We start from the raw sequence: 25,457 nt of genomic DNA, 5'->3' as shown, positions 1-25,457 counted from the left end.
TGAGAGGTTGGAGATTCTGTGCAAGAAACTACAAAACGAAAAAGGGATTCCAATAGCCAAAGTTAGAAGTGATCATGGGAGGGAATTTGAGAATGCAAAATTCGAGTCCTTCTGTGAGAAGAATGGAGTTAAAAGAGAATTTTCAGCTCCCAAAACTCCACAACAAAACGGAGTGGTAGAGAGAAAAAATCGTGTGATTCAGGAGATGGCAAGAGTCATGTTGCTTAACAAGCAAATACCTCAAAGATTTTGGGGAGAAGCTGTCAACACCTCGTGTCACATTGGCAATAGGATTTTCTTTCGAGTTGGTACAAAAAAGACTGCCTATGAGATATGGAATGGGAAGAAGCCAAAATTGAAGTATTTCCGGGTGTTTGGAAGTAAATGCTATATCCTAAATGATCGAGAGAATCTTGGGAAGTTTGATGCGAGAAGTGATGAGGGTATTTTTCTTGGCTACTCTACTACAAGTCGAGCGTATAGAGTGTTTAACAAGAGAACAAAAACTGTGATGGAATCCATAAATGTCAAGATTGATGATGCCTTACCTAAGGTGGAAATGATTGATGATGTAGAAGGGCCAAGCACCAAAAAGGCCGATGTTGAGGTAGAAGCTTTAGATATAGAAGGAGAAGAACCTATACTAGAAGTAGAAACGACTCCCATCAACCCAAGAATGGAAACGAGATCGATGTCTAGAACATCAAGCCCTCTTACTCCTCCGGAAGTCCATCCTCCTATCTCTCGTAGTGATGAAGTTTCCACTTCAAAAAGGCCATCTTCAAGAGTTATCAAGAATCATCCGGAAAGTAATATCATAGGATCTCTTGATGACGGTCTTCGCCTCAGGAAAGGAAACATTCTGCTAGCCAATCATGTAACATATCACTGTTATCTTGCACAATTTGAACCAAAAAGGGTTGAAGAGGCTCTTCAAGATGAGAATTGGGTCGAGTCAATGCATGAAGAGCTGAATCAGTTTGTGAGGAATGATGTGTGGGAACTTGCTCCACGGCCCGAGAACGTTCATGTTATAGGCACAAAATGGATTTTTAAAAACAAAACTGATGAAAATGGAGAAATAATTATAACAAATCTCGGTTAGTAGCCCAAGGATACACTCAAGTTGAAGGAGTGGATTTTGATGAATCTTTTGCTCCGGTGGCAAGACTCGAATCCATTCGTATCCTCATGTCCATTGCGTGCACCTTGAATTTCAAACTTTATCAAATGGATGTAAAGTGCGCGTTCCTGAATGGATATCTAAATGAAGAAGTATTTGTTGAGCAACCAAAAGGATTTGAAGATCCTCATTTTCCAGATCATGTACTAAGATTGAAGAAAGCCCTTTATGGCTTAAAACAAGCGCCTAGAGCCTGGTACGATCATCTTACACATTATCTTCTAAACAGAGGTTTCAAGAGAGGGTATGCAGATCGAACTCTGTTTGTCAAAAATGATGAAGATTATCTCCTTGTGGCACAAGTCTATGTTGATGACATAGTGTTTGGGACCATCGAAGATCGTGCTACTGAATTTTCTGAAGAGATGAAGAAGGAGTTTGAGATGAGTATGGTGGGGGAGCTCACATTTTTCTTGGGTCTTCAAGTCAAACAACAGAAGGAGGGTATTTTTGTATCTCAAGAAAAGTATGCCAGAAACATTGTCAAGAAGTTTGGACTAGATTCCAAAAAACACGCCTCCACCCCCATGAGCTCTTCCACCAAACTGAATGTGGATTCTTCGGGAGTTGAAGTAAGTCCTACATTGTATAGGAGCATCATAGGAAGTTTGCTCTACCTTACAGCCAGTAGACCGGACATTGCCTTCAGTGTGGGCGTATGTGCCAGGTACCAAGCTAATCCGAAAGAATCTCATCTGACTGCTGCTAAGAGAATCATTCGATATGTGAATGGTACTGCAAACTATGGTTTGTGGTATTCAAAAGACTCAAATGATTGTCTTGCTGGGTATTCAGATGCTGATTGGGCTGGCAGTGTAGACGATCGGAAAAGCACTTCAGGCGGCTGTTTTTATCTTGGTAACAACCTTGTCTCGTGGATGAGCAAGAAGCAGAATTCAGTGTCTCTATCTACTGCAGAAGCAGAATACATCGCTGCTGGAAGTTGCTGCACTCAGCTTCTTTGGATGAAGAAATTACTTCATGACTATGGAATTCCTCAAGAAACGATGTGTGTCTTCTGTGACAACACCAGTGCCATCAATCTTTCCAAGAATCCTGTCCAGCATTTAAAGTCTAAACACATAGAGATACGCTATCATTTCATTCGGGATTTGGTAGAGGAAAGAGTTGTGTGTCTTGAGTTCATACACACCGACAATCAAAAGGCGGACATCTTCACCAAGCCTCTCGATGGTCCACGGTTTGAATCACTCCGTAAGACCATTGGTGTCGGTACAATTCCTTGATCCTCTTGTGTGTTGTGTGCTTCACATATTTATAATTTGATATGTTTGCTTGTGATGTGGCACACACTTCTTTGTTAGCCTTTTGTGCAACATGTTTATTGTTTGTTTGTCCTTCTGATTAATTCTGTCGGTTCCTTTCTTTGATTGTTATATCATATTTCTTATTTTTTGTCAAAAATCCAAAAATCACATAAAAAAAAATAGAAAATCAAAAAGCTTGATTGACTTTGTTGAGCTTTTGTCTCAAAACTTGTTTTGCCTTATACCTTTGTGCTAATGGCTTTGTGCATTTTCGAGCATTGCTTGTCTTTATGCACTTATATCACTGTGGGAAAAATCTTGAAATCTTTGTGATTGTTGTAAATAGATCTTCAAACTTGTCATGAATGATTAGTGAATGGTTTTGTTGATCTTGAGACTTGCATAGACTTGTGTCTATATATCTTCCCACTCTTTATTTTTGTTTTGCTAAAAAGAGCTCTCCAAATGTAAATCTCCAAATGAAAAGAGATATTGAGCTGCAAAAGCCTGTCGCACACTCTAGTATTTGACTAGGAAAAAGGGTAAGCGACCTTATATTGAAGTGATTGTTCATTAAAAAAGCCAAAGGCTTATTCATTAAAGTGAAATATCCTATATCACTCTCACAATGAGAGGTGATTGACTCAAAAGATCAAAAAGGTCAATTGTTATGTTTGAAAGTGGAGTCAAATGTAAAGCTCCAAATCATGTTATCAAGTTTTGTGGGAGGTCATATATACATACTTCTATAATTGAGATAGGTCACATGATCTAGTGCTAATTGTGTATGCCTTGGTTGAATTGATCATTGAAGCTTCATATCAGACGACGGACTATCTCATTGTTGTTATCCACACACAACACACAAGTTTATGTTCAATAAATGCCATATTCATTTGTGTGATTGTACTTGATAAAATGTGTTTTCACATGCTCAATCTTTGTTATTTCAAGCACAAAAAGATTTTTGAGTGTTTTAGGTGATTTTGGAAAGTATGTTGTTTGAAAAATCTGAAACTTTCAAAATTCCAGTTTTGCCCTGTTTTGGCGGCTCAGTCGCGGGTATGTCAAGTCGCGAGCCTCAGTCGCATCTTCGCTGGCCATTTTTGGCGACTTGTTCGCGAGTGGAAGGTCTAGTCGCGAGGTTCACTCAGAGATTTTCGCGGCTCATCTCGTGACTTACTCGCGGGTAGACCTTCCAGTCGCGAAAAACACTTAGAAAAATTTTCAAATTTTCGTCCTAGGGTGTTTTGGCGGCTCGATCTGGCGGCTTTTTAGCGACTCGTCGCAGTCGCGAAAATCGCGTGTTTTAGACATACAGGGGCAGTTTTTTTTTTTTTAAAAACTTTTTGTTTTTCCCTCGATCTTTTTGTGACTGTTCATTGTCTTTCTCATTTGTTCTTATCCTTTCTCACCGTGCCTCCATTTTCGATCTCCGCTGTTTGCCTCTTGTCAGCTCAAAATCGTCGACTAACAAGTATGTTTGTTCTGTCTTGAACTCTATTTCACTTGGTGTGATGGTTTTCCCTCTGGATTTTTCACATTTTATTGTGATTTTATGATGGGTTTTAGCTCAACTTTTACTCTTTGTCCTTGTTTAGCCTTTGGTAGCTTGTGTTTCTGTTTTTGAGCTAGTTTATTTTGGATGATTTTGTTCTTCATCATGTGCTTAGCTAGGGTTAGCTAATATTTTGTCTGATCTGCTGTTAATGACGTGTTTCTCTTTGATCCTGTGGAGTATCCTGTTGTTGGGTTGTTGAATATGGGTCCTTTTTCAGCTGATTATGTGGTTCTCTTTGGACTCCTTATTCTGTGTAGTTCAATTTGAGCAATTTGTGTCCCTCATTACTATTTTCTGTCCATATTCATCCAGCTATTAGGGTTTCTACATTGTCCCTACATTTCCCCTAACCCACTGCTAATAAAGTTTGTTGGATTGTGTTCTGTCGTTTCCCCTGTTCATAATGCAGACTGGTCATGTCACCATTCAAAAAGGCTGCTGTAAAAGGAGGTAGTTCCAAAGGGAAGGAACCGGTAATAGATGTTGATGATCTCTCTCCTCAACCAAAAGGGACTCGCTCTTCATCAAAGAGATTCGATCCCGACAGGTTCAAATCATATGCAGTCTATCAGACTTATGAGAATTTCTTTCTTCATGCCAAACCTCTACTAGAAAGAGCTTTGGACCAGCCATCACTTCATGACACTGACATTCCGAAATGGTTTGCTCACAAGGATTGGAATTACCTTCTCTCTGATCCGGATGACGCGTATGAAGAGTTGGTAAAAGAATTTTATGCCAACGCTATTGTGGAAGGAGATGAACTTAAGTGCTGGGTTCGGAAAAAGAGCTTTTCTGTCTCTCCTGCATATCTGGCAGAAATTCTTCACATCAACAGACCCATTTTCCGACATTCGCCGGTTTACGATGATCTCTGTCCTGATGAGGAGCTTCTTAAAGAAAGTCTTGGTCAAGACTTGGAGTTCTCGCCAAATGGCAAATCCATCAGTGTTTCCTCTCTCTCTCCAAAGCTGAGAGTGCTTACAATTGTAATGTTTCACAATTTGTACCCTTTGTCAAGCACTGGGTATATGAACCTTGGACGGGCTTTATTTCTTCATGATCTAATCTCTGATGTGGAAATGGACATCTGTGCTCATATCTTTCATGTTCTGTGCAAAACGGTTCTTCGAACTGAGTCTCGGATATGCGTTCCTTTCTGCAGTCTCATTTCCCGGATCTTGAAGCTCAAGGGAATTTATCCAATGGCTGATGAATCCCCTATGCCCAAACCAAGTCCAATCAACATGCGTACATTCAATGCCAGCATTGGACATAGTCGGAAGAGAGCCAAACCAGAAACTTCTGCATCTCAAAATGACTCTCAGTTTGGCACTCTCTCCCTGGATGAGAAACTTGATCGCATTGTCTCCTCTGTCCACGAGTTGAATACAAAGATGTCTGGACTCACTGCTTCTCTTCACCATCAAAACACTCGGTGGGATATGAAGTTTACTTCTCTTCAAACTCAACTGGATCAAATTCAGAGAAAGCTGGAAGAGGATGACTAGCCTATTCCATGACAAAAAGGGGGAGAGATAGGCATGATCAAAGGGGGAGTGTCTTTACATTCTTCTTCTCTTTAAGTTGATGTTTTGTGTTTTGTACCCATGTGCTTATGTAAGCTTTTAGGGTTATGTTTTTATGCATATTTGTAGGCTTTATAGTATATACCTTGCTTAATGCAGCCTTTATGCTATGTTGAAATCAGTACTTTAATCTAAATGGTATGCATTTTGGTTTATGTACTGTCACTCTTGTGCCCTTGTAGGATTGTTCCTAGATGCATATACCTTGTGTGTTATGCATTGGTTGAGTGTTGAACATACAAGTGTCTTGCCTTGTGCTTGTTAACTTGTATGTCCTTGTGTTCATTCCAAGTGTGAATGAGCACTGTGATCACTACCTTGTGGTGTTCACTTGGTTGATCAAGCCATGGTTTGTTTCATAACTCCATCTTTGCTTGATCACTTATTGCCTGTTTCATATGCATTTTATAATTCTCTGCTTACAATGATCATGGTGTATTGTTGTGTTTCAGGAGTATTATGTTCATATGATTCAAGTGCTTCACAACTTCTAGAGTTAGGCGTGAGTGAGTTTTGTTCAACTGTTCCCAACTCACATGTTAAGTCTAGAGTCTGTTTTAGGGTTTTGTCACGGAATAGCCAAAGGGGGAGATTGTAAGGTTGAATTTATTCAACCATCTTATTGGCTTTATTCCGTGCCAAATTTGCTTGTAATTCAGCATTTAGTAACCCTGTATTTAGGTGGGTTTGATGTAAGGGTAGTGAGTGAGATAGAGTGAAGTTTGCTCAAGAGTGTGCAAGAAAACAGAGTGTTGCGGTTGGGACTCGCGGGTGACTCGTGGCTGCAAGCCGCCAGAAGCTGCACACGTGCCAAGCATGCTGGAAGATGAACAATCATGCTAGCTGGAGCACTACAGGACAAAACAGGACAACTGGCCATACGGTTATCTCGCGACTGGATCTCGCGACTTAGTCAAGCCGCGAGGTCAAGCCGCGAGCCACCCCTGTTTTGTAAAAACCTGACGTTTCACATTCCTCTCCACTCCAGTATAAATACCCCTTTTACCCACGATTGAAAGAGAGCTTCCAGAGAGAATTTTGAGAGAGAAACCCTAGAGAAAAACTAGATTGATTCACACACAATCTATACCTTAGAGACTCTTCAAATTCCTCAACTCTCTTCCTCTCCATTGTCAAATCCTTGAGAGGCTTTATACCAAACCAGGTTCTCACCATCATCATCATTGTGAGACTGTTATTTGGATTTCTGGGAAGCAGTTAGGAAGGAACCAATCTTCATTGGTTGATGCTACGGTCTAGTAGCGGAATCCGGGAAGCTAGAAAAGAAAAAGGTTCGGCGTAACCTCGTTGGAGCAAGAAGCTTGGAGGGCTTAGGTGCACTGGGTAGATTAGGCTTGGAGGGTCTATTGCTGTCCTTGTATCCCAACTATATTTTCTAGTGGATTGATTACCGCTTGGAGGGCGGCGGAGAGGTTTTTCGCCGAGAGCTTCGGTTTCCTCTTCGATAACACATCGCGTGTTGTCTTTGTGTTTGCATCTTCCTTCCTCTCTATCTTTGCCTTTTTATTTATCTGCTGTGGATATTAATCTGTTATGGCTTAGATAGTATTTAATCAATTTCGTTTGATAGCATATGTTAAGTTTCCGCACACTAGTTGTTTGACATATTGCTTGAATTGATTAAGTTGTTATTTGGGGGTCTAAACGTTCAAAGGTGTTTTTGTACACGTTTTTGAACTTTCAATTCTAATATTAAAATATTTTACATTTAAAAAAAAATTATACTAATGAATACAATCAATACAAAATTTGATTTTGGTATAAAAAATAAAAAAGAGTTACAAATTCTATATACTTCTTAATTAAAAAAAACTATAATACAATCAATATTATAAGCCACCTTTTGGATTGTAGAGTAGAAAAAATTGGATTTGAGAAATATGTTTAAAACTAAAAGAATAATTTCCAAATTCTATATACTTTTTAATGATACAAAAAATGTTATAAATAATTTTTATTAAAAAGCGAATATTTTTGCTAACTTACTTTTGAATTCCTGAGAAAAATTATATTATTTTTAATAATAAATTTTATTAAAAAAGATTATTAAGATGAATGATCAATTATTGATTTTTTTATATTTATTTATTGTAATGTTTCATGAGGACACTCTATGAAGACAATTTTATTTATTTGAATTTAAGCTCTTCCAACAAATGTGAAAATTTCAAGCAGCAGTTTAGAAGGTAATTCATGTTGTAGTTCATTTTTTGATTGTGTAGTAGTGATTTTTGTTATAATTTATGAGTTGTTTAAGATATTAAATGTAGTGTAGAGTGTGATTTATGAAGTAGTAAATTGGTTTTTCATTTTCTTTTAAGTTTTTTTTTTTTTAATCTTAAATATACATTTTTTTTATTAACCTTAGTCCAAATTGCCAAAAAAAGAAAAAAGAAAAAAGATAATGCTAAAAAAGTTATCACACGCAATGCATGAGTTTGTGACTAGTAACAAATTAAAATAATACATAAATAAATTAAAATCCACAAAATTAGAAAGAAAAAAAATCATAAACAAACCAAATTCAACTAAAAAATTATGACAGTGAAACTCCTTTTGACATGGTTATTCATCTGGCTACAAATGGTTGAGTTGAGAAAAGAATAAACAATTTAAAGACATGGTAAGGTAGAAGAGAGAAACTAATAAGAAAGTTATAGAGCATTGGCATTGGGGATTGTAAAACCCCCCAATTATAAATTTATAGCATCAAAATAAAAAAAAAGTTTGCATTACCCGGAATCTAATTATAAAAAAATTTACAATTGTGTTGCAATACCATCTTATTTAAAAAAAAATATTTTATTGGGTTTTGGGTTTTATTTGGGTATTGAGTTTTATTATTTTATTGTGTAGATATATTATATTAATGATGCGGGATGCGGAAGCGTCACACATCTACTTTTAAAGAACAAAAAACAAAACACGTTTGCTTCTGAAAATAACCTTAAATCCATGAAGGGTTCCTGGAATCCACAAGGAGAAAGGGATTGGAATCCACTAGAATAAAAGAAAAACAAAAGTCTAAATTTTATTGATTGAATAATTGTTAAAAAACGTGTACAGACTTAGAGACCTATTTAAGGGCTACGTAAAACTAGACAAACTAGAAAATATATTCTAAAGTAACTCCTAATTAGTACCTAACCATAACAGGAACCAAATTTGACCTAAAAAATATTAAAAAAAACCTAAAAACAAGGAAGAGAGGATGGAGGGTGTTTTAGTCTGCTTGTCACATGCAGTAAAATTCAATTAAATATAATAGCAAAAATAACACTGAGTTGCAAAGTGTGATAGTTTAGGGTGCAAAATGTAATATAGTGCATAGTTTAGAGTGATAAAATGTTATTTTTTTAATATTTTTTTTATTTTTTTTTTCAAAAATAGTTTTGGGACAGTTTACTAGTTCAACTACAAAATTGATTGTAGCCTAAAACTATAACCTTACTCAATATCATTAACATTACTACATATTTCAAAAATCTAACCGTTGGATTGCATGTCTTTTATGCTCTTAATACACTCATCAAATTTTGTGTCAATTAGATATTATTTACTATTTGATTTATAAGATTGTATTCTATGCACAATTTTAAACTAAAAAAAAGTGCAATTTATTGATAACATAGCTATCAATCTTAATTTTTTAGAAAATTTTTAAGTATGAAGGATATAAAAAGAAAATGTAATTTAATGATGAATTTGTCAAAATTTACCTCCAATAAAAAGATATTGAGTAAGGTAAACTTTCTCCATAATGTAATCTAATGATGAATTAGTCAAAATTTTCTTTTTTGCTTTTATTTTTTTCTTTTTAGGCATCTAAATTTTTTGTTATGGATATGTATTAAGTGGCTACTTTTTAGGATTAAAATAAACGTAAGAGATATAAAAAAAGATTTTCTAATTTTAGGTTTTTTATTTTTAATCCTCGTAATATATAGTAAAACCACTTATTGCTAAGAAGATGGAAAATTCAAAAGAATGAAACATTAAAGGTGATGTTTGATTCTAAAAAAATGGTGTATTCACTTTTCATTTTCACTTTTCTATATTCAAATCCTAAATATAAATATAGAAAAATAAATCATTTTCCATATTTAAGTTTGAATGGAAATCTGTCTTAAATAAATAATTTGGGTGTAAAGATAGTTTTTCGTGTTTTAGAGGAAAACTATCTTTAGTCAATTAAAAAAGTATGGTTTATTTTTAGAAATTGTTTTCCATTAAATTTTTTTTTTGGAAAATAATTCTATCTCACAGCAAGTTAAATAAGGAAAGTTAAAAAATTGTTTTTCAACTCGTTTAAGATTATTACCAATTATCGCACACACTCTACAATTATAAGTGCTTGTGGAGTGTGGGGGCATGACCGGCTCTAGGCTTAGGCCAATTAGGCAATCGCCTAGTGCCCCCTTACTAGAGAAGGCCCCAAATTTGGGGGCAATTTATTTATTTATTTTTTATATAAAAATATTTTTGAGAGATATTAAAACATTTTAGTTTACATTTTTTTTTCACTATTAAGAAGGCTCAAAGAATTAAGTAATGCTAAAGATAGAGATAAGACAAGTTTGAATAAATAGGTCTTACAAAGAATTAAGTAATGCTAAAGATAGAGATAAGACAAGTTTGAATAAATAGGTCTTACAAATAGACGTGTTACTAATCACAAGTAATTCAAATAGAAAAATGTTAAAAATACTATAAATTTTACTACATAACTTTTATTTATTTAATTATTTTTATACAAAATAAAAAGTCTACTCTAATCTAATCTAAGTATATATGTGTGCGAAACTCTTTTTTAGAGACTTAAATCTTGTCCATTACCCCCCACAGCCCACAAGAACTTATACTTGTAGAGTGATCACTGCACAAGGGTGCGTGGTGGTTTCCATAACTTTTATAATTTAATGTGACAATGAATATGATAAGTGAATTTCAACAAACTATTGAATGCATTTTTGAATGAATATTTGTGATTGGTTATATATCTTTGTAATTTTCATGTTGTAAATTTTATAATATTTCTAGTATTTTTGTAAGCCTCATGTCATTGATCTCATTTATTACAACAACAATTTGTACTAAAATTTGTTATAACTTTAGTATTTTCTCAAAAAAAAAAATCATATTAAAAAGTAAAAAGAATGAATTTTAAATACTAGTTAAATATTATTTAAGTCATAACATAAAGACCCCATTTGAAGATTTTGCCTTAGGCCTTCGAAATGCTTGGGCCGGCTCTGTGTGAGGAGTAAGGGACAGGGTTTAAGTCTTTAGGAGGTTATTTCACATATATATACACTGAAATTAAGCTAGATTAGAATTCTATCTTGTATTTAAAAAAAATTTCATTACCAAACATAGAAAAATAATATAATTTTATAAAAAATATTTTTGCAAAAATTATTGACTTTCTAGAAAATATTTTTGCCTTAAACAAAGAGAGTTACAACTAATGTCTCTCATCTTTCAGCTCTAGACTCGGACTGGCTGCTTGTTTCTCACCTCTCTCCTGTAGCCCAGGTACTTACTCTCTCTCTCTCTCTCTCTCTCTCTCTCTCAAATTTGCAAATTTAGATCTTTATTGAAGACAACGGCTGAATCAAAAATGGCACTCAATTCTCCAAATATTAATTGTCACTTCAGTTTGGCTTGTCTGAGGCATGACTTACCTGAAACAAAATTCAGCCAAATGATATAGTTGAGACCAACTTGGAAATTTGGTGAAAAACAAACAAATATTGTTTTTAACGAACCCTGTTCTAGATGGAAGCATTGGACATTTCTGTCCTCCATTTTGAGGAACCCTGTTACTGTCTAAATTAGAAATACTTGTACTAGATTGAGACAGATTGAGCAGATGAAATCAACCACACAAAGATAAAACCCAGGAATAGATCACCCAAACAACCCATTAAGAAAAAGAACTTGACCATTAACAGAAAATAGACAAATGGGAAAATCAGAGAGACCTGGCCAAAAATACAGAGAGAGAGAGAGAGACACGGAAAGATATTTGAGGCAGACAGACTGACCTTGTTTGGCTGTTACGTGAGAGGCGAGACTCAGCTGATGAGAGACCAGGATGGAGAGAAACTATGAAAAATATGATAGTTTTTTTTTTGGCTGTTCAATGAAGTCTTTGCGCCAGAAAGAGCCGTTGGCGCGAGTTGCTTTAATGCAGCAAGTGGTCCGACTTGAGGGGACTTAACATGTGTTGGGATATTGGTGTTTTCACTAAAAAAATGAAAACGATGTGTTTTCAGTTATTTTTTTTTTTGCTATTCAAATCCAAATTTTAGGACAGTGCAAATGAAAACTGAGTACAAATCTTCAAACTGAACCAGTTTTTTAGTTGTAGGTCTCACAAAAAATTGCAAATGAATGCTGAAAATGTAAAAAGAAGAAAATGAATACATAACCCGTTTCTATATATTTTCCAGTTTCCAGTTTCCACACAAAAAACCTTGGCCTTCACGTAAATTTCCAAAAAACATTTCTGGGTTTTGGTGGGTTTTAGCTAATGTTGAGGCACTAATATTTTGTGACATGGAGAGTGGTGATAAGTACAAAGTCGGAAGTAGTGTTCAATTGAGCAGCTCGTCAATATGTAGGGACACTAGCACGGAATTTTTCGCGAAATCTTCGCAAGAAGATGATGATGAAGAAGTTCTTAAATGGGCTGCGCTACAGAAACTTCTTACAACCGTTTGGCACAAGGTTTACTGACTACATTGGAAGGCCAGGCCAGGCCAGTCAAAGGAGGCCAATGAATTATTCTGAAAATATGAAAAAAACAGAAAGATAAATTCTTTAGGACTTAAAAACAAAACAAATCAACAAAAGATACAAAGCTCAAAATTTTTTTTTTTGGTTAATATGGTGGAAAACTTTTTTTTTTTAATCTTTCGTCTTAGGTCCCAAAATGCATAGTTCCACCTTGGATCATCTTGGACTTGAGGAAAGGAAGAGTTTAGTTGAGAGGTTGCTGAAGGTCCCTGAAGAGGATAGCGAGAAGTTCTTGTATAAGCTCAAGGACCGCTTTGAGAGGTAACTTTAATGCCAACTTAATTATGCAGTGCTTTGTCTACAACTGCTATTATAAATTTTACTATATAATTCTTATATGGTGAAATTTTCTTGTTCATATTGTTGTTGAATAATTTTGTCTTTAGTTTTTGAAGAGTTGTACGATTTTTTTGGGGAAGAACATCAATTGTGTGTTTTAACTGACGAGATTTAGATCTAAATGAGGAAGGAGAGGGATATGTGTGTTATAACTGGAAGGTTTGATTTAGACTAATTTTTCATTTGAGGTTTTTTCCTTGGAGTCTTTGTTTCAAAAGAAAACTTAAATTTTCTTGAAGAACATTTAATTTATTTTTGTTTTTAATTTATGTAAAAAAATAATTTATTTTAAGTATTTTAAAGAATTTTTAGTTTATTTAATTACATTTAATAATAAGATACACGTGGCACGATTTAATTGGGCCAAAGAATAAGAAAATTGTTTGTTATATTGTTGGTGCGGCATAAAAAATCTTCATGGTAGTGTTACTTTGTAAGTATTTTATAGTAAATTTAATAGTAGTTTTAACATTTTTTTTTTTTGTTGATTCTGTTTATCCAATTTCCTTTTATTTTGTTTTGATGTATGTTTCATATGAATTATCAGTAATGGGATCTTTTTTCTTTTTGTGGGGGGGGGGGGGGGGGGGGTGGATTTCTTAGGGTTAGAATTACCATTCCCACAATTGACGTCCATTTTGAGCATTTGAATGTTGAGGCAGAAGCTCATGTTGGAAGCAGAGCTTTGCCTACATTCTTGAACTTCCCTGCTAACATAGTGGAGGTAACTAAGTGCAACACCATTTTTTAGTACTTAACAAATGTTGATGCTTTTTATTATTATTATTATTATTTATTTTTTAATTTTTTTTAACTTCATTCTTATATGACTCACACTGTCTGATTTTAAAGGGTTTCTTGAATAATCTCCATATTCTTCCAAATGCAAAGAAACATTTGTCTATCCTTCAAGATGTTAGTGGAGTCATCAAGCCTAGCAGGTGAGAAGGCAGCCCATTTTACAATTATCAAAATGAACTCTCATTGTTCCATAATTTTCTTCTTTAATGTTCCTTTTCTGGTTAGAACTTCTATTATCCATTTCTAACATGGTTTATATGGTTCACACAGATTGACATTACTTTTGGGTCCTCCAAGTTCTGGAAAGACCACGTTTTTGTTGGCTCTAGCAGGACAGCTTGATCCTGACCTAAAGGTATATGACATTTAGAATTTTTACCATTGCATATTCTAATTTTCTTCTGTACATCTAATCCATTATGTACAAATTCTTGTTCAGTTTTCTGGGAAAGTGACTTATAATGGCCATGAAATGAATGAGTTTGTTCCACAAAGAACAGCTGCATATGTCAGTCAAAATGACCTTCATTTAGGAGAAATGACTGTAAGGGAAACTTTGGCCTTCTCTGCCAGATGCCAAGGGGTTGGATCGCGTTATGGTTTGTGAATTTAAAGGATTATTGTGTTCCTTTTTCTTCTTTTTACATTTCCTTAATGTACTTATGAGGAAGTAATCCAATGATTTTTGTTATTTAAGGTTGACGTTTTTTTTCTTACTACCTTTCATTTTTCTATTGCCACTACAGAGATGTTAGCAGAACTAGAAAGAAGAGAGAAAGAGGCAAATATTAAGCCTGACCCTGATGTTGACATCTACATGAAGGTAGGAAGAAATCTATTGTCAATTTCGACATTTGGAAGTTGTAGCACTAAAACTTTTCATTTTGATGAGGGTATCTCCTAGTTTCATAGCTTGTTTAAATATGAATTGTCATTTTATGTCATTCTATTTATTTGTTTCTGTTAATCTAGGCAGTGGCAACAGAAGGGCAGGATGTGAATGTGGTGACAGATTATTTTCTAAAGGTAAAATAAAAGAAAATTGTTAAATTAATTATGAAATAGTTTAGAAATTATCATAATTGTCCACTTTTATTCATTTATCCACCTTTTTTGTTTTGTTTTGTTTTGTTTTGTTTGTTTTTTTCCAGGTTTTGGGCTTGGAAGTCTGTGCAGATACCTTAGTAGGGAATCAAATGTTAAGGGGAATATCCGGAGGACAAAGGAAGCGAGTTACAACCGGTAAAGTCAAATTTGTAGTTGATATATAAAATCATTTTCTCTATACAACCATGTAAATAATATCTAATAATCAAATTGTAGGTGAGATGTTGGTTGGACCATCTAAAGTGTTACTCATGGATGAAATATCTACTGGTTTGGATAGCTCAACAGCTTTTCAGATTGTGAATTCAATCAAGCAATATGTTCACATTCTTGATGGAACGGCTGTCATCTCCCTCCTCCAGCCAGCACCAGAGACGTATAATCTGTTTGACGACATTATTCTCATCTCTGATGGACAGATTGTATACCAGGGTCCCCGTGAACAAGTGCTTGAATTTTTTGAAACAATGGGCTTTAAATGTCCTAAGAGGAAAGGGGTGGCTGACTTCCTCCAAGAAGTGAGTTTAAATAAAGTTTTTTTTTTTTTTTTTTTTCATTTTTTTTGTTTTTGTTTTGGTCTCATATATGCTAATAGTATTATCATCTTCTAAAAAGGTAAGCATTACAAGTAGAATCTCATATTTGGATTCATGTATAACAATTTATAGGTGACTTCATATAAAGATCAGGAGCAGTATTGGGTACAGAAAGACAAGCCCTACAATTTTGTTACAGTCAAGGAATTTGCTGAGGCATTCCAATCTTTCCATGTGGGATGGAAACTCAGAGATGAACTTGCAGCTCAGTTTGACAAGGCTAAGAGCCATCCAGCTTCTTTGACAACAAAAAAATATGGTGTTAAAAAGGAGGAGCTGTTGAAAGCTTGCTTGTCAAGAGAATTCTTGCTTATGAAGAGGAATTCATTTGTCTACATCTTCAAGTTCATCCAAGTAAGTTGAGTTTTATAGTATTTTTTTTTTTTTAAAAAAAAAATTTCTTTTCTATATCAAATCTCACCATACATGAATATGATTCAATACAAACTTTTTCTTTTTCTTTTCTGCTTTTAGCTTACGTTACTGGCAATGATTGCTATGACAATTTTCCTACGGATTAAGATGCATCGAAATTCAGTGGAAGATGGAGGAATCTATACTGGTGCATTGTTCTATGGTCTTGTTGTCATTTTGTTTAATGGTACTGCTGAGATGCCCATGACCGTTGCAAAGCTTCCTGTTTTCTACAAGCAAAGGAAGCTCCTATTCTATCCTCCATGGGTATATTCTATCCCTCCATGGATCATTAAGATTCCTATCACATTTGTAGAAGTTGCTGCCTGGGTATTCATTACCTATTATGTCATTGGCTTTGATCCAAGTCCCGTAAGGTAAAACATAAAGAATAAAAAATAAAATAAAATCATGCTACTTTTTGGTTTACTTACAATTTACAAAGATATGTTTCACATATTTTTTTTCCATTTTCAACTTATATATTTGCCCACGTTCATATTGCAGGTTTTTTAGGCAGTTCCTTCTTCTTATACTTCTTAACCAGATGGCTTCTTCATTATTTCGTTTTATTGCGACAACTGGTAGGGGGAGCCAGATTCTTGCCAGCACATTTGGATCATTTGCACTGGTCACACTGTTTGCTTTGGGTGGCTTTGTCCTGGCAAGAGGTATATATTATAAGTGGCTTTTCTATTAGAACAAAACTTAGGTATAATACTTTAGGTCCTGTTCCTTAGGTTCCACACTTAAGATTGAGTCATATGACTATTTAACTGAAAAATACACTTAAATCCCATGAGTAAAAATCCATATGGTAGAATTTTAAAAGGAGAACCTAAGGAACAACACTTAAGTATCGTACCTAAATTTTGCCTTTCTATTATAATTGGATAAAATCATTTCTATTACTTCTTATTTCCTTGCGTACTCCCACAGAGAACATAAAGAAATGGTGGATATGGGGTTACTGGATGTCACCAATGATGTATGCACAGAATGCTATAGTAGTTAACGAGTTTCTTGGGAAGAGTTGGAGACATGTAATTTCTTAAACTGGTAATTGTAAACATTTTTTTTTTTACAATATCTCTTCTTAAATTTTTGACATTTGAACCTGTTTCTCTACTAAAGGTTCTCCCAAACTCAACGGAACCACTAGGAATTGAAGTTTTGAAGTCCCGTGGATTCTTTCCACATGCATATTGGTATTGGATAGGAGTAGGGGCGTTAATTGGATTTGTATTACTTTTCAATGCTGCCTTCACTCTGGCTCTCACTTATCTCAATCGTGGGTACCTCTACCTTATTGACACATACAAGTGAGAGGTTATGTAGTAATGTTGTCTAAAACATTGTGCAGCTTTGGGAAAGCCACAATCTGTAATATCAGCAGAACCTCAAAGCAATGGAGGTATAGATGCTTCAGTAGAGGTCAATCAGAGCAGAAAAAGAGGAATGATTCTTCCATTTGATCCACATACCATTACCTTTGATGAAGTAAAGTACTCAGTTGACATGCCACAGGTAACTTGTAACATATAATATAAACATTTTGGAAGTGAAATAGCTTCCTGTGCTAGCTATTTGATTAAAACAACTATGCAGGAAATGAAGAATCAAGGTGTTTTTGAGGATAAATTGGTGCTTTTGAATGGTGAGAGTGCTGCATTCAGGCCAGGAGTTCTCACAGCACTGATGGGTGTAACTGGTGCCGGGAAAACAACTCTGATGGATGTACTGGCTGGTAGAAAAACTGGTGGATATATTGAAGGGAAAATCACAATTTCTGGGTATCCAAAGAAGCAAGAAACATTTGCTCGAATTTCTGGATACTGTGAGCAAAACGACATCCACTCTCCTTATGTAACTGTCTACGAGTCCTTGCTCTACTCAGCGTGGCTTCGTTTATCCCCTGATGTCGATTCACAAAAAAGGAAGGTTGGTATCCACAGGGCCGGCCAACAAAATTTGAGGCCTAAGGCAAAAATTTTATATGAGGCATTTTTATATGTAAACATTAATTAAATAAAATTATATAATACTAATTAAATTAAGACTAATTTGATGTAAATATAGAAATTGATAAATAATACTAGCTAAATTAAGGTTAATTTCAAATAAAAGATTGAATATTATAGTTGAATCAAAAGGAACTTACTTTAACTTGGATATATGACTATACATAGTTAAAGTACAGTTGTAATCTAAATTTTAATTTTATATATTCTTTTTAAGAGAAAGAGATAGATAGATATTATTTGGTGTGTGGCTTAGTAGGAGATTAGTTATCATTGGTGATTTATCACATTTGCAGCATTTTATTTGAAACATCTTAGGGTTTCAATTGGGTTAAATTTTTATTGGTCTCCTATTTTAAAAGCCTTGTTAGAAATGAAAAAGAAAAATACTAAAAATACTTCAAAATGTTCACAATAAATGTGATTATGACTATAATTGATGAATTTCAACAACTTAATTTATTTGTGTTTGAATTACTTTTTTATGTGATTGATGATATGTCAATTAAATCTATAATAAAATTTGTGGTATTTTTAGTATCACTCTTAAAAAAAAGTACCAATCATTTAAAAAATGTTATATTTTTATAAAATTTTGGACCTTTTACTAAGCGAGATGAGGCCTTTTTTTAGTAGGGAAATTTTTTATTTGTTGTGGGGCCTTAGGCCTAGGCCTAAGTTGCCTAGGCCTTGAGCCGGCACTAACCGTATCCAAATCATGAAAGTATTTGTTTGATTGCAATTCACAGATGTTATAAGGGAACCCATTTGAGAGAAGTAGGTTGTCGAACTCAATTTGGTTGAGCTATATAGTCAGACTCAGGTTTCGCTTGAGGCCTGAGTTCATGCTTGGAGTAATGAATTTTTTCAATTATAAGCTTGTTAATTCTTGCCTTGTGGTCACCGAAAAAAAAAAAAAACTCTTTCCATGTGTGCTAAGACAGACAAATCAAAGAGAGCTTATAACCATGATTGACCTCATCAAAGCCATGACAACATTTAGTAAGGAGCCAGCATTTTTGTTTAGTTCAAAAAAATGTTCATGGTAGCTGAGCGAAGTGCTGTGAATGCTGATTTTGTATCCTTATATGATACTATAAACTTTTTTACAGTTTACCTTTTCTGATTGGTAAGGAATTTGAGCCAAATACAAGCAGATTGAATATTCAAACAGTGTCTTATGCTGTTTTTTGAAAATAAAAAATGTTTGCAGATGTTTGTTGAGGAAGTTATGGAGCTTGTGGAACTGAAACCGTTGAGGCAGGCATTAGTCGGGTTGCCAAGTGAGAATGGCCTCTCAACTGAGCAACGTAAGAGGCTAACAATTGCAGTTGAGTTAGTTGCCAACCCCTCCATACTTTTCATGGATGAGCCAACCTCAGGGTTGGATGCTAGAGCTGCTGCTATTGTTATGAGAACTGTGAGGAACACCGTTGACACTGGAAGAACAGTTGTGTGCACCATTCATCAGCCAAGCATTGACATATTTGAAGCTTTTGATGAGGTGAGAAATACTAATACATCAAAATGGTTGGAACTATTGTTCATATTCTCATCTGTATAAGAGAATGACATGTTTAACATGACATCGCAGCTATTCCTAATGAAGAATGGGGGACAAGAGATATATGTAGGGCCATTGGGTCGCCAATCTTGCCATTTAATCCAGTATTTTGAGGTATGATGTTACAGAATGTCAAGAATTATATAGAGTCAAACTTTTAACTCTAGATCTTAATCTTTCTGAATATTTGCTAATACAATTACCTCTCTTTTATTTTAGGGAATAGAAGGAGTAAGTAAAATTAAAGATGGTTACAATCCTGCAACTTGGATGTTGGAAGTTACTTCATCAGCAAATGAAACAGCTTTGGGGATTGATTTTGCTAATGTGTACAGAAATTCAGAGCTGTACAGGTAGATTTACTTTATATAATACTTGACTAAATTATCAAATCAAATCTGTCCCTACACTTAGATTAAAACTATCCATTTTTCTACCCCCCCCCCCCCCCCCCCCTCAAAAAAAAAAAAAACCTGTATATCTGAATGGCATAAATTTCAGGAGAAACAAAGAACTTATTGAACAATTGAGCATCCCTGTTCCTGGATCGAAGGACCTCTATTTCCCTACTCAATACTCACAGTCATATTTCACCCAATTCATGGCTTGCTTATGGAAACAGCATTGGTCATATTGGCGCAACCCACTATACACTTTTGTAAGATTTTTCTTCACAACTCTCATAGCCCTGATGTTCGGGACAATGTTCTGGAACCTTGGCTCAAAAACGTAAGTTACAACTAAGGGAACAAAGAATGATATATTTGTGCAAATTCCTCCAGTTGCTTTGGGAATTTGAATTAACTTTCAACATTAATAAATACAGGACAAAGCAACAAGATTTGTTTAATGCAATGGGTTCCATGTATGCTGCCATTCTCTTTGTTGGTGTTAAAAACGCTAATTCAGTGCAGCCAGTGGTGTCTGTTGAACGAACAGTCTTCTATAGAGAAAGAGCAGCTGGGATGTATTCAGCACTGTCCTATGCGTTTGCACAGGTAAGAACAATTTGTCAGGCTTTTGTTAACTTAGTTATTCTCTTAAATTCGTTTAGGAAGACAAACATTTTGATATGATCAATAAGTTTATATGTTAAAAAATGTGTTTTTACTTTTTAACATGATACTTTACCTTTGTTTAATTATACAATTTCATCTTTTATTGCAGGTTCTGATTGAATTCCCGTATGTTTTTGTACAAGCCTTGGTGTATGGTGTTATTGTATATGTATTGATTGGATTTGAATGGACGGCTGCTAAATTCTTTTGGTATATATTCTTCATGTATACCTCACTATTGTACTTCACCTTCTATGGCATGATGACTGTCGCTGTGACACCAGACCAAGACACTTCTTCCACAATTTCCTCTGCATTTTTAGCAATCTGGAATATATTCTCAGGATTCATAATCCCACAAACTGTAAGTTTTTTCCACCTTTAATTATTTCATCTGTATTCACCTTTTTTGTTCCCTCTCCTTTGATTTTCTTTTTTCCTACATTGTCAACAATAGAGGATCCCTATTTGGTGGAGATGGTACTCTTGGGCATGTCCATTTTTTTGGACCTTGTATGGGTTGGTTGCATCACAGTTTGGAGATAAAAAGGACATGCTGGATATTGGTGAAACAGTGGAAGATTTTGTGAGAGACTATTTCGGTTTCAATCATGATTTCCTGGGAGTGGTTGCAATTGTCAATGTTGCATTTGTAATAGTGTTTGCATTTACCTTTGCTATGTCTATGAAAGTGTTCAATTTCCAAAGGCGATAGATGTCAAATTTTGAAATATCATGGAAGAAGATGAGAAAGGAAGAATGGAAGAGATTAACTCCGTCACTAAGTGTGTGTTTGACAAAAATTAAAAAGTCAGCTTGTTTTACTATTCAGCTTATTTTTGCAATTATTTATGGGTCTTATTGCACTTTTTAGTACTACTCATGGGTCTCACTGTATTATTTCAACTAACTTTTATTTTTATCTATAGTATTTTAAGCAAAATAAGTGGATCCCAAATAGACTCTAAGACTTGTTGAGACTTGTGGCGGCAGAAGTTTTGTCAAAACAAATTAAACACTAAGAAAAAAGGTATCTATCAAATGCTTTGTAATAAATCTTACCACAAAGAAGTAAAATACTAAAAGAAGTTATCAATAAAATAGAAACTTTGTGGATAACACATTACACTCACTTCGATGTACACACCACTCTCAATGCTATGCCACTTTTTTTTTTTTTGAGAAACAGATCAGTATAAACAAAGAAGAAACAAGCAGAAACAGCAATTACACAGCATCTATTCAGATTACATCAGACACACAATGGGGAATTTCTTCAATCTAGGCCATCTCTATGTCAACATGAATCGCATTGCGGGCCAAAGTGTGAGCAACCTGGTTTGCCTCCCTCTTTGTGTGATGAAATTCGCAGCTTTTCATGGTCTTTGACAAAAGCTTCACGTCCTCTATGATGTTTCCAATATGACAAGTAGGTTCAGCAGTATCTTGGATAGCTTTAACCACCGAGAGAGAGTCGCTCTCAATTATAACACAATTAAAGCTAGTTTCAATTGCAAACCTGATAGCCCGCCGGATAGCCAATGCCTCAATGACCTCTGCATCTTGTACACCATCCACTTTCTCTGTCAAAGCTGCCAGCACCCATCCTTGACTGTCACGCACCACCACACCAATGCCTGCTTTATTAGATTCTTTGAAGATGGCTCCATCAACATTAGCTTTGAACCAGCCTTGAGGGGGTGGTACCCATTTCAAATTTTCCTTTGGTCTATCAGCTTTCATTCCTTCCTTTATGGATTGAAATTCAAGTCTGAAATTGTTGGCCTAAGAAACCACATCATGAGGGACTTTATCAAGCTCATTCACTCTTATTTTGTTTCGGCAAAACCATAAAGACCAAGCTAGGATTGCGAATAGCTCTTGTAACTCTGGTTGGTCTAATTGGAAAATAAATTTTGTCACCTCCTCAAAATTCTGGTGCTGAGAGTTACAACACAAGCTCCAAATTGGGCTGCTTTCCCACACAACTCTTGCTGAAGGACAAAGCCATAGGATATGATTTGTGTCCTCTTTTTCTACACCACATCTCTCACAAACTTCCCAAACTTGTACTCCCCGTTTCTTTAAATTCAACTTAGTGGGCAGTGAATTAATTAGTGCTCTCCATAGGAAATGCTTGATGTTTGAAGGGATGTTCAGCTTCCATATCTTACACCAAATAGCATTCTCTTTGATGCGTGAGCTACTTGGTTGATTAGCTTCCTCCCTTGCAAGAACCATTCGATATGCACTACGGACTGTGTATTTGCCATCCTTTGATTCAGCCCAAATCAAGTGGTCAGGTGGTTTTTGATCACTCAGTGGGATTTTTTTTAATAAGATTAGCTTCCTCAAGCTAGAAAATTTGGTAAATGAGATCATTTCTCCATCTAATGTTTTCCCAATCAATGAGCTCTTCAACTTTAGCATCATGAGGCACTTGACTAACTGGGGATTGGACCTGGTGTGTAAGTGAGTTTGGCAGCCATAGGTCTCCCCAAATTTTCACTTTATTACCTCTCCCAATCCGCCACTTACTGCCCATCTCTATTAAATGTTTAACGCCCTTTATACTATTCCAAGCATATGACCCCTTAGCCCGGTCATTTAGATTGAGAATATTCCCATCCTTAAAGAAGCGGTGTTGGAATACTTTGTAGGCCAAAGTGCTGCTGTTGTTTAGTAGTCTCCAAAATTGCTTTGCTAGGAGAGCTTCATTGAACTTCTTGATGTTTCTAAAGCCCATACCGCCTCCAAATTTGGGTTTACAAAGTCTGTCCCAATTTATCCAATGGATCTTGTGTCTCCTATCATCACCACCCCACCAAAACTTCCTTATCATGATCTCTAGTTCCTTGCAAAGAGAGGTGGGTAGCCGGAAACAGCTCATCACATACGTGGGAATTGCTTGTGCGATTGCCTTAATTAGAATTTCCTTGCCAGCCTGTGACAGCATTTTTTCACCCCACCCTTGTATCACTCGCCACACCCTCTCCTTTATGTTGCTAAAGGAAGCTTTTTTATTCCTCCCCACAAAAGAAGGCATGCCAAGATATTTTTCAAATTCTTTTATCTCTGGAATGTTAAGTATCACTTGTATGGCATTCTTTGTATCTTCCTCCACATTTTTGCTGAAACAGATAGTAGTCTTGTCTTGGTTCAATTTTTGCCCTAACTCTACTTCATATTTCTGTAGGATTTGTTGAATATTTCTGCACTCCTCAATATTTGCCCGGCATAGGAGAAGACAATCATCTGCAAAACAAAGTTTTGTGATCTTGGGACCTCCCTGACTTATGGCCACACCTGTGATTTTTCCTTCCAGCTCAGCTTCTTTCAATTTAGCTAATAGACCTTCTGCACAAATAAGAAACAACCTCTCTCCGGGTGAATAGAACTGCAAGGTTCACCATTAATTAGAACAGAATATGAAACTGAAGATATACATTGCATAATCAAAGAGATCCATTTTTCCTTAAAACCCATTTTTCTCATTACTTGGCTACTATCATATGCCTTACTCATGTCGAGTTTTATAGCCATAAAGCCCTTTCTACTCTCACATCTAGTTATCATGTAATGAAGTGTTTCAAATGCCACCAAAACATTATCAGTAATTAATCTACCAGGAACAAATGCACTTTGAGTTTCAGATATGATTTTAGATAGAATGGGCTTTAGTCTATTGGCTATCACTTTAGACATGATTTTATATATAACATTATATAAACTAATGGGGCGAAAATCAGACATTCTTTTGGGGCTTGAGACTTTTGGAATTAAGGTAATGAAAGTATGGTTTATGCTTTCTGGTATTTTGCATGAGTTTAGACAAGAAAGAACAGCATTAGTAACATGAGACCCAATAATATGCCAAAATGAATGATAAAAGAGTGCAGGCATACCATCTGGCCTAGGGGCCTTTAGGGGAGCCATGTGTCTCAAAGCAAGGTAAACCTCCTCTGTCATGAACTCCTGTGAAAGTTCCTTGTTCATATCGTCAGTAATGACTTTGTGTACTCCTCTGAGAGACTGTTCATCTAGCTGAGGACTCATTGATGTGAAAAGGTTTATGAAATATTGTGCAGCCACATCCTCAATTTTATCTACATCTTCATGCCAAACTCCATCATTATCTTCAATTCCTTGAATCCAATTGCCCCTCTTTCTCCTTGAAGCTTGAGTGTGGAAGAATTTAGTATTTTGATCCCCGCTTTGTAGCCAATTAATTCTAGATCTCTGATGCCACATCTTTTCTTCTTTTACCAAGAGCACGTTTACTTCTCTTCTCAAGTCAGCTTCTTGTTGAACAATGTCCTCAGTTCTGGGTTTCTCTCCAAGCTTATGTAACTTTTTTTTCTTTTCCTACAGAAGATTGGTAATCTCCCCAAAGTCTCTTTTACTCCATTCTCCTAAATTCCGAGCACATAACTGAATACGCTCAAGAAGGTTTTCCATACCTCTATCTCTTTCCTCCTTATCCCATGAATTTCTAACAGCATCTTCGCACCCTTCTGAACCCACCCACATTGATTCAAATCGAAAAGGACGATTCCTCCTTTTGTCTCTATTTTTTGTTCTCAAAATAATTGGCCTATGATCCGAGGAAGCCGCTATTAAATGCTATATATACCCTTCATGAAAGGTATTTATCCACGCCGAGTTTGCAACCCCACAATCAAGTCTTTCAAATATGCCCGCTTCTTCGCCATTCCTTCTGAACCAAGTAAATTTTGGACCTTTGTATCCCAAGTCCATTAATCCACAATCATCCAAGGCATCCCTGAATTGTTGCATTTGTCTTTTCAGCCTTTGACCCCCCCCCCCCCCCACTTCTCATCAATGCTTAGTATTTCATTAAAATCTCCAAGGCAAACCCATGCCTCATCCATATCTCTCTGCAGGTGCCTTAAAAATTCCCTTGATTCTTGACGCTTGCAAGTTTCTGGGTATCCGTAGAAACTCGTAAGCCTCCAACGACCTTTCTTCAAGCACTGGATGGTAGCGTCAATATGATTCTTTGAATAGTTATTGATGGCAAGAGGAAATGCGTTTTTCCAGAATAAAGCAAGTCCTCCACTGTGGCCATCCCTTGGGCATACAAGTTTGTTATCATAGCGTAATTTAACTCGAA

At 35.6% G+C, this 25,457-nt stretch overlaps 1 protein-coding gene and 1 pseudogene across 2 annotated transcripts; one reads left to right on the top strand and one right to left on the bottom strand.

Moving 5' to 3' along the window:
• Window positions 1-13,838: 13,838 nt before the first annotated feature.
• Window positions 13,839-21,168, top strand: LOC115988579 (annotated as a pseudogene). The gene is made up of 19 exons (XR_004091585.1): window positions 13,839-13,918; window positions 14,003-14,162; window positions 14,310-14,386; window positions 14,536-14,589; window positions 14,715-14,805; window positions 14,887-15,188; window positions 15,339-15,620; window positions 15,741-16,057; window positions 16,188-16,351; window positions 16,620-16,723; window positions 16,815-16,971; window positions 17,044-17,621; window positions 18,915-19,205; window positions 19,296-19,379; window positions 19,485-19,618; window positions 19,767-19,994; window positions 20,092-20,263; window positions 20,433-20,687; window positions 20,781-21,168. The product of XR_004091585.1 is annotated as a pleiotropic drug resistance protein 1-like (transcript).
• Window positions 21,169-21,604: 436 nt separating this feature from the next.
• Window positions 21,605-22,066, bottom strand: LOC115990267. Its single transcript, XM_031114114.1, has one exon. The coding sequence runs from the start codon at window positions 22,064-22,066 to the stop codon at window positions 21,605-21,607; it is 462 nt and encodes a 153-aa protein (XP_030969974.1).
• Between the last annotated feature and the right edge of the window lie 3,391 nt (window positions 22,067-25,457).

The sequence above is a fragment of the Quercus lobata genome, chromosome 5 (assembly GCF_001633185.2).
Source record: "Quercus lobata isolate SW786 chromosome 5, ValleyOak3.0 Primary Assembly, whole genome shotgun sequence".
Taxonomy (NCBI): domain Eukaryota; kingdom Viridiplantae; phylum Streptophyta; class Magnoliopsida; order Fagales; family Fagaceae; genus Quercus; species Quercus lobata.
The sequence above is the reverse complement of the archived record's forward strand: the minus strand, read 5'-3'. Positions and strand labels throughout refer to the sequence as shown.